General features: G+C 39.3%; 1 protein-coding gene across 4 annotated transcripts in view; it reads right to left on the bottom strand.

The window, feature by feature from the left end:
* Nucleotides 1-9,814, bottom strand: part of LOC123961863 (kelch-like protein 25) — a 99,836-nt gene that overhangs the window by 69,753 nt on the left and 20,269 nt on the right. For all 4 annotated transcript variants that reach the window (XM_046037625.1, XM_046037626.1, XM_046037629.1 and 1 more), the window contains 2 exons: nt 6,895-6,984; nt 5,504-5,667 (listed from right to left, as the gene is read on the bottom strand). In XM_046037625.1, the coding sequence (XP_045893581.1) occupies nt 5,504-5,667; nt 6,895-6,984 (254 nt within the window). The remainder of the gene's footprint in view (nt 1-5,503; nt 5,668-6,894; nt 6,985-9,814) is intronic.

Consider the following 9,814-nt stretch of genomic DNA (forward strand, 5'->3'; position numbering starts at 1 on the left):
TAATGTGGTTTTCATCTAATAGAGCAATCTGTTTTGTCTTTCTACCAGCAGGTGGCAGTATTTAAATGAATGTCCAGTTTGTGTCTTTGTTAACTGTTTTAAATCCAGGTTACTGATACAGGTGTATTTATTGATCTTCATTTCATTTGCTTTTTATTATTAAGGCTTTATTTGTAAACTAGTTATCATCTTCATTCACCCTCAGCCCAGAGTTAAACCTGCATGCCCTGCTGTTCTAACCTGGTTCTAACACTGCTGTCAGCTTCTCAGCAGCTCTGGCAACAAACTCACATCAGAAATGTCATAATATAGATCATCTGTTCTGATCTACCACTGTGCTATATGTACTGTGTGAACACTGTTTTGGGAGGTGAGTGTATGAGAAATTGACTGAAACATAGAGAGCACAGCTACTCGCACTATTTTGAGATGTCTCACATCTTTCTTCTCCATTTCAGAATCAGAAGGAGCTTTATTGCTAAGTACAAGGAATTTGCTGTGGTGATAAGGTGCTACATGTAGACAAACATACAGTCAACATAAATAAATGTAGAAATATAATAAATATGGAATGGAAGAACAACGTTACAGATATACAGTGGGGCCAAAAAGTATTTAGTCAGCCACTGATTGTGAAAATTCTCCTACTTAGAAAGATGAGAGGTCTGTAATTTTCATTATAGGTACACTTCAACTATGAGAGACAAAATGAGGGAAAAAAATCCAGGAAATCACATTGTAGGATTTTTAAAGAATTTATTTGTAAATTATGGTGGAAAATAAGTATTTGGTCACCCACAAACAAGCAAGATTTCTGGCTCTCACAGACCTGTAGCCTCTTCTTTAAGAAGCTCTTCTGTCCTCCACTCGTTTGAACTTGTTATCTGTATAAAAGACACCTGTCCACAGCCTCAAACAGTCAGAATCCAAACTCAACCATGGCCAAGACCAAAGAGCTGTCGAAGGACACCAGGAAGAAAATTGTAGACCTGCACCAGGCTGGGAAGAGTGAATCTACAATAGGCAAGCAGGTTGGTGTGAAGAAATCAACTGTGGGAGCAATTGTAAGAAAATGGAAGACCTACAAGACCATTGATAATCTCCCTCAATCTGGGGCTCCACGCAAGATCTCATCCCATGGGGTCAAAATGATCATGAGAACGGTGAGCAAACATCCCAGAACTACACGGAGGGACCTGATGAATGACCTGGAGAGAGCTGGGACCAAAGTAACAAAGGCTACCATCAGTAACACACTACGCCGAGAGGGACTCAAATCCTGCAGTGCCAGGCGTGTCCCCCTGCTTAAGCCAGTACATGTCCATCTGAAGTTTGCCAGAGAGCGTATGGACGATCCAGAAGAGGATTGGGAGAATATCATGTGGTCAAATGAAACCAAAATAGAACTTTGGTAAAAACTCAACTCGTCGTGTTTGGAGGAAGAAGAATGCAGAGTTGCATCCCAAGAACACCATACCTACTGTGAAGCATGTGGGAGGAAACATCATGCTTTGGGGCTGTTTTTCTGCAAAGCAGACAGGAAAACTGATCCGTGTTAAGCCAAAACCTCCTTCTATCAGTGAGAGCATGACAATGATCCCAAACACGCCGCTCGGCAACAAAGTGTACCTATGATGAAAATTACAGACCTCATCTAAGTAGGAGAACTTGCACAATCTGACTAAAGGGCTGACTAAATACTTTTTGGTCCCACTGTATACATGTGCATTATTCTGGGTCTGGCCTGTGTGGAAGTAACGCAACAGAAGAGAATATTGTGGACATATACTTATATAAACTGACAACATAAAAATATACAACAAAGATCACTTTACAAGGTAAATTTAATCATCACGTTACAACAGGGTTGTAAAATGAAATGAAGTTATACACTCCACTGTGTATAATATACAACACTTGTCAAATGACATCTGAAACATATTCAACATATACAGTGGTGCTCGAAAGTTTGTGGACCCTTTAGAATTTTCTGTATTTCTGCAGACTTAAAACATACTCAGATTTTAACACAAGTCACACAGAGTAGAGGAGACAAAAACACTAGTGGCAAAAGTATGTGAAAAGGTTAACAAAAACATCTCTAAAGAGTTTGGTCTACACCAGTCCACAGTCAGACAGACTGTGTACAAATGGAGGAAATTGAAGACCACTGCTACCCTGCCTAGGAAGGTCACAGAGGAACCCTGACTAACTTCGAAGCAACAAAATGCCTCTCTAACATTAGCTAATGTCAGTGTTTATGAGTCCAACATCAGGAGAAACTGAACAACAATGGTGTGCATGGCAGGGCTGCAAGGAGAAAGCCACTCCTTTCCTTAAGGAACATTCGTGCCTATCTGCAGTTTGCTCAAGATTACATGGACAAGCCAGAAGGCCACTGGAAAATATATTGAGGATGGATGAGACCAAAACTTTGGTTTAAATGAAAAGTGTTATGTTTGGAAAAAGGAAAACATTCCAGCATAATAACCTTATTCCATCTGTGAAACATGGTGATGGTGGTAGTATCATGATCTGGGCTTGTTGTGTTGCATCTGGGCCAGAAGGGCTAGACATTGTTGATGGAATAATGAATTCTGAATTTGAATTGCAAAAGCAAAACTGCCCTGAGCACACAAGCTGTTCTACCAAAAAAGGGTTAAAGAAGAATAAAGTAAATGTTTTGGAATGGCCAGGTCAAAGTTTTGACCTTAAAATGATCGAAAGGATGAGGAAGTGAGCAGCTCATGTGAGGAAACTCCCCAACATCCAAGAGTTGAAGCTGTTCTGTACAGAGGAATGAGCTAAAATTCCTCCAGGTCGATGTGCAGGACTGTTCAACAGTTAATGGAATGTTTAGTTGCAGTTATTGCTGCACAGGGGGGGTCACACCAGATCCTATAAGCAAAGGTTCACATACTTTAACCACTATGCAAGATATGGATTTTTGTCTTATTTGTGGAATTTAGTTCTGTTGATCTACTTTGTGTGAAAATCTGAGTATGTTTTAGGTTATATTTGTGCAGAAATATAGAAAATTCTAAAAGGTTCAGAAACTTCAACTTATCCACTGTTTTTTTTTAAATAATTTAATTATGTGTTGCAAAGGCATCACTTTGTGTTGAGTGGCGGGGACATAAGGGCTCAGATAAGGGCTGTGACAAAGCACAATATTGGATTCAAGAGAACAAGACGTTAGTTATTGTAACACTATTTTGAAGAAATCTTCAATGCTGAAATATTTGATATATGATATTTTGTGCATTAAACACTTAAATTCCTGTATTCTGGAGAATTAAACCTTTCTCAAAGCATTTTCATTTGTTATTTAACATTTCTTGTTGCAAGCTATTTTTCATAACATTTTAACAAGTTATGCTTTCAAAAAGTTAAAGGGACAAAATCAGCCTGTCCCCAGTGTCAATGGTCAAACCTATGGTTTTTGGATTTTGGACTCTACAGACTTGCCGGACTTGAGAACCCTCGTAAAATGTTCTTACCTCATGGCTTCACAGTCAATGTTCTGCAGCCATAGATTGTAAATTTATGTTGGCATAATATGATGTCATAATATTAAGGTGTTTATTATTGCCATTGGAAATATGCAATACAGAGGTGCTTAATGTTTCTGAAAATTCAATGCCATTGAAAGTATGTATTAGCATTATATGTTGAATAAATGTTTTAGACTTGTATGGATTCTCTTCACTTGCATTACACAATTGGAGTGTTGTATATTATACACACCGGAATGTGTATGGAGAAGAAAGAGCAGAAGAAAGAACAGATGATCTATATTATGACATTTCTGATGTGAGTTTGTTGCCAGAGCTGCTGAGAAGCTGACAGCAGTGTTAGAACCAGGTTAGAACAGCAGGGCATGCAGGTTTAACTCTGGGCTGAGGGTGAATGAAGATGATAACTAGTTTACAAATAAAGCCTTAATAATAAAAAGCAAATGAAATGAAGATCAATAAATACACCTGTATCAGTAACCTGGATTTAAAACAGTTAACAAAGACACAAACTGGACATTCATTTAAATACTGCCACCTGCTGGTAGAAAGACAAAACAGATTGCTCTATTAGATGAAAACCACATTAAATATGAATTTAATATTAAAAATATAGTGCTAACATTAACAACTCTGAACACACTAAAATTACTTAGGTTAAACTAACTGTACTGCTCTTGCTGTTTACATGAATAAATGCACAATATTATATATCATCATAATCAACTACCGTTGCGAACATATTTCTCTCGGTCCAGGTTTATTTATTGATTGATTTTTTTCTTCTAACTTTACCCTGGTATAACGTTAGTGCTTGTATAATGTTACAGGCCGTCCTTCAAATAGGTTTTTATTTTCATATAGGCCTACCCCTTACCCCCTGTGTCGTTTTTTTAAATTAATGTCTTTCTTCAAACGGAAAAATGACAAACGGAGCCCCGGTAAATCTGTGGCATCCCAGGTTGCCGCTGGAAATACCACATAAACGGCGAAAGGTGCTGTGGCATCTCATGGTAAATCAGTGGCAACCTAACGTACACAAACAGCGGCATGCCAATCAGCAAAAGTTGGTGCTTGTGCACAGGAGTGACGGTGGGAGGGGGGCAGTGGAGAGAATTCTATACACCGGTACATTGTGCTGGACACCAGGCTCTGTGAGGAAGGAGAGATGCAGAGAAACAGCCAAAGAGGAAAAGGTCTGAAGAGTAGAAACAGAAAAGAAAGTTATATGACCAGGTGAGGGCGAAGGCAGAGGCAAGGAAAAATTTCCTTTTAAGAGGCCGAAACCTGAGCAGAACCATGGCTCAGGGTGGGCGGCCATCTGCCTCGACCGGTTGGGGGTGAGGGAAAGAGAGAGAGAGCAAAAAAGGGCAAGAGAGATAGCCATAAAGAGGGAGGGAGGGGTAGGGGGGAGCAGCCTACACAATATACACACACATAGGTACAGACAGTAAAGGTAATGTTGGTATAGACTGAATGAATAATGGTACAGATATTTATTAGTGTTAATGATAATAATCGTAATGATAATAATAATAATAATAATAATAATATCAACCATCCTTCTGCAGAATCACTTACTGTTCCCTTTAACTGCGCAGTACTTTTTGGGTTATTTTGTGGTGAACAATTATCTATATACAATACAATTATTAGTAACATTTCCTGGTATTTTAAATGTGTAACAGAACAAATGTAAATGCTCCGTACTTGTATAGCGCCTTTCTAGTCTTTTCGACCACTCAAAGCGCTTTTACACTACATCCACCAGTCACACACATTCATACACTGAGCCTAAGTGCTCAAACGGAAACTAGCATTCACACTCACTCATACACTGGCGGAACAGCCGCCAGGGGCAAATCGGGGTTCAGTATCTTGCCTAAGGACACTTCGACACCTCCTGAGCCACAGCCGCACAAAGTAAAATAAAGAGAAGAAAAGAGAGACAGAAACCATAGATTTATAAGGTCCCTGACACAGCCTACCTGCTCCTCTTGTCAGCCATTACCAGCTCTTCACAGGCTACAGCCTCTTGCAGACATTCAGATGGCAGCAGAGCCAACCTGATGCCCCTCAGCAACTCTGGGAAATGGTGACGCCGACCCTCCACATCGTATCGAACCCACCGCATAACAGAGTTAAACACAATCTGCCACAAATCAAAAGAAATCATCAACTATTCCTTGTTAGTGTGGCTTTCACCACCCCCGATGCTACAATGGATAGAACCAAATAAATTTGAAAACACAAAAATGGTTATTGAATATTGGTTTTTAATAACAATGGGGACTAATTTGAGATTATTAGTGACAAAAGTATGGCACATCTGTTGGATCTTGCACCATGCAAATATTCTTTAAACTCTAATACTGTAAACCTTTGCACATTCCCTGGTCAATATTTTGCACATTCCAGCATTTGAATAACTGATTATGTATTGTTTTTATTTTCTTTTTATATTTATGGTTCTTTACTTGCAGGCAAGGCAAAACCCTTCTATGTGTAAATCTATAGGCAATAAACCTAATTCTGACTGATATAAATTGTTGAATCTTTTTAATCTGCAGTGTGGAATGGATTATGGGGGTAAATTGATGTCATGATAACTAAATATGCATCTTGCATATTTGTCAGCACAAAACATGATCTATAAACTGTTGATATGCTGGAAACACATTTTTGGTTAAAGCCATTTAGCGGTCATCTTATGTGCATGTGTTTACTCTCACAGATTTCACTCGGTAAAAAACTTTGTATCTTATTAACTTACGTTACAAGTTGCAGAGGATATTTTACAAGTCATGGACCAGGTAAAGCAACAGTGAACACACAGAGTGCAAATTTGGTTTCGGCTGTTTGAAAGGCTACGTCATTAACGAGGCTCACAAGTTGTCTTTATAAAACATACTACTGTGTGAGGTGGAGCAGACGGGGTAGAGAGACAGAGAGAGGTGGGGCAAGCTGGTAAGCACAGACAAATCATTTTGCATTCATTCAAATTCTGGTTTAGTAGTAGTCAACGATTTCAATTTGAGGAGTTTGTGGATTATGAATCTATTTCTAGAATGTGTTTAATATTAGCTGATTTTGAGGGCTTTGCTTGGGGATTTTGAGTGTATTTCTAGATTTACTTCTATATTTGGGGATCATGAGGAGTCTGCAGATTCCTAAATCTATTTGTAATTAATATTTTGTGTTTACAATTATGTAAGATGCATTTGTGACTCGTAGTCTGTTCATTTTCAATGGTTATGACATTGATGTACCCACATAATGCCTAGTCAGGAAGCCTCAGCATTAGCAATTTATTGAAAAATATTTATAAGGTAATGAAAAAAGGATGTAAGAAATAAACAAAGGAAAGAGGATCACTCACCTGTTCATCCTCTATCTCCAGCTCATCGCTAAGAATCAGCTCCAGCAGTTTATCTTTAGACAGACTATAGAAATCCTCTGATTCTCTTACCTAAGACAAACAATTAAATTAAAAGCGTACATTAAAAACAATTAACATTATAATATGAAATATAATTTACAATAGACAATGTCAATAGACAGTGGCTGATAGTCTCTGCTGCTTTGATTAGTCACTTTGGATAGGCACAGATAAGAGTTTATGGATAATGGTTGCACAGATGGATGATTTACTTGTGTTATGGGCATTGTAGAGGTGGCTGTACCTCACTTTACCTCTTCTTTCTCTGACATCTTGCCAAAAAATGGTCAGAGACAGGCTGGAGACTGTGGGTGTTGAAAGTGACCAATCAAAGGAGCGCAGACATCAGGAAAAGTATATTCCACCCCTGCCTTCAAAGTTTCAAAAGTTAACCTGACGAGGATCGCATTTGTGCACATGGAGCAGAAATGCTCTCTCACAAGGATGCTTATCCACTCACCAGTAGCGGACTCAGGCTGTCTGAAAGGCAGGGGCATAAAAAACAAAAAGGGCACAAGCTACATACAACTGTGTGCAGAAATCAATCGACGAGCGATCATTCATTTGAAATTTATGCCTTCTGAGTGTCGACAAAAGCACAGATGATCAGTGTTCTGGAGTGCCCCTGGAAACGAAACTTGCACACTGGGCCACCAAAGAGGCCATATTATTTGGTTTAATTTATCATTTTTCCACCACTGCCACTCACGGATACTGTTCTGTGCGCTCGTATCTAGTTTTTATGTTCATGGGTTGAGACTAATTAAACACCATAGAAGTTAAAGATTTCTGTAGAGTTTCGCGCTACCACATGGTTAGCAATTTATGTTTAAAGTTATGAAAAACTCAATATAAGGTAAAATAGTTGAGGATTAGAGCTGAATTCAAGCAGAAATATTTGCTTGTGGTGTATGATGTCATTTTTGAAATCACATATATTGCAGATCCAATTAATTAAACACTATTCAAACTATTATTGAACGCACAGTCAGCAGCCAAATCACTACAAACAACTAAAATATGGAGATTTCAAAATAGTAAACAAAGTATTCCTCATTCATGCTCTCATATCCAGACAGATGCCAAGTCTGATTTCATTGTCATCATCCATAAATGACAAATCATTTATCTATGTTGTTCTCATTGCTGCTAGATGCTGCCTCCCCAAGAACTCTTTTCTGTTAAAGTTTGTTCAGTCTAAACTTCACATTCAAAATTAGAGCTGACCCAGATAGCTGAAGATACGATGCTTCCATAGGCGGAGCCTGATTCAACTGGCAATCTTACAGTTGAAGTGGCTCCGCCGTGGCGTTAAGAAATGAGGATCATACCATTTTTGCAATATTGGGATGCTCAATGTCTGATTTTACATAGAACTACCAACTTTCTCCCAATAAGTTAATCTACAGCCTATTGCATTATAAATATCAATATATAATGCTGTAAATAAAAATGTGAAAAGAAAGAAGCTTTACATAAAAGGTTTTTAAAGTGTGTGAATAAATCCAAAATTGTGCCCTAACTTTTAATGAAGGTGAAGGTCATGTGCATGTGTAGGTGAAGCATGTATGTGTGTAGTGGCAGAAGAGGAACACTTGCTGAAGAGACGACACCCCAGCTTCACCGGTGTTGTGACAAGTTGTCCGCACCTCACGAAATGTTCAGATCATTTGTCACCATTGATGAACCACACAAAGAATATTATATCATTTTTAAACGGTACTTGAAATAGACCCACAAAGAACCGCGACGTGCATGCATGCAGATCTCGGCTGCATGGCACAACACCGGAGAATGGCAGGAGAGTAGAGAGAAAATGCTCAACAATAAGCCTCAGTTTAGCTGAAAACGTCAGAATCAGATTGAGCTTTATTGACAAGTAGTGTTTTACATATACAAGGAATTTGCTTTGGTAATAGGTGCTACACGTAGACAAACATACAGTTGACATAATGTAGAAATATATAAATATGGAATAAACAAATGCAAGTTATATAAGAATAATAGAAGAATAGAAAAATCATATAACTATTTGCAGAGAAGTCTATGAAGATTCTCAGTCATCCAGGTCATAGTTATCCAACGAAGGTTAAAGTCAAGGGCAACTGGACTTGGTTGAAGATACTGGAAGACGTTTCGTCCCTCATCCAAAGGACTGACTGGCAGGGAAACTCAGCTATTTAACCTCAGTGGGGTCGTTTGCCGGGGTCATTGATACTGCTGGTTCGTTAGTGTTCCTCGTTGCTGTAACGACAGTCGTTAGGACTACCGGTGGCCAAGACTGAACGACCGTCATTGGCATCTTCACCTGAGGCCAATAGGTTACGTTTGTTGAGTTTCCTGGGAAGTGATGAAAGGACAGCATTGTAAGTGGGGGATAAGTGGTGGCGTAGACCCACTCCCCTGTTCAATGACGGCTTCTCGACCCGGGTGTAGATGCTTCCTTGACACCTCTTTCAAACCATCCATCTTCTCTGTCTAAAATGTGCACCTGGTGGTCCTCAAACGAGTGTCCTCTGTCCTTCAGATGTAAGTAGACTGCAGACTCTTGACCTGAGGAGTTGGCCCTTCTGTGTTGAGCCATGCGTTTGTGTAGTGGTTGTTTAGTCTCCCCAATATACAGGTCTGTGCATCCCCACCATAGAGGCAGTAGAAACCGTTAGGAAACGGCTAACACAAGACAACACCCTGGACAACAGAACTAGACTCAGCCCTGACCAAATCTGCAAATTACTCGACCTCTGTCTAAACACCACCTACTTCCAGTACAACGGAGGATTCTACAGACAGAAGCATGGCTGTGCCATGGGCTCACCGGTATCAACTATTGTGGCAAACATCTACATGGAAGAAGTGGAGA

This window comes from Micropterus dolomieu, linkage group LG22, assembly GCF_021292245.1.
Source record: "Micropterus dolomieu isolate WLL.071019.BEF.003 ecotype Adirondacks linkage group LG22, ASM2129224v1, whole genome shotgun sequence".
Taxonomy (NCBI): Eukaryota; Metazoa; Chordata; class Actinopteri; order Centrarchiformes; family Centrarchidae; genus Micropterus; species Micropterus dolomieu.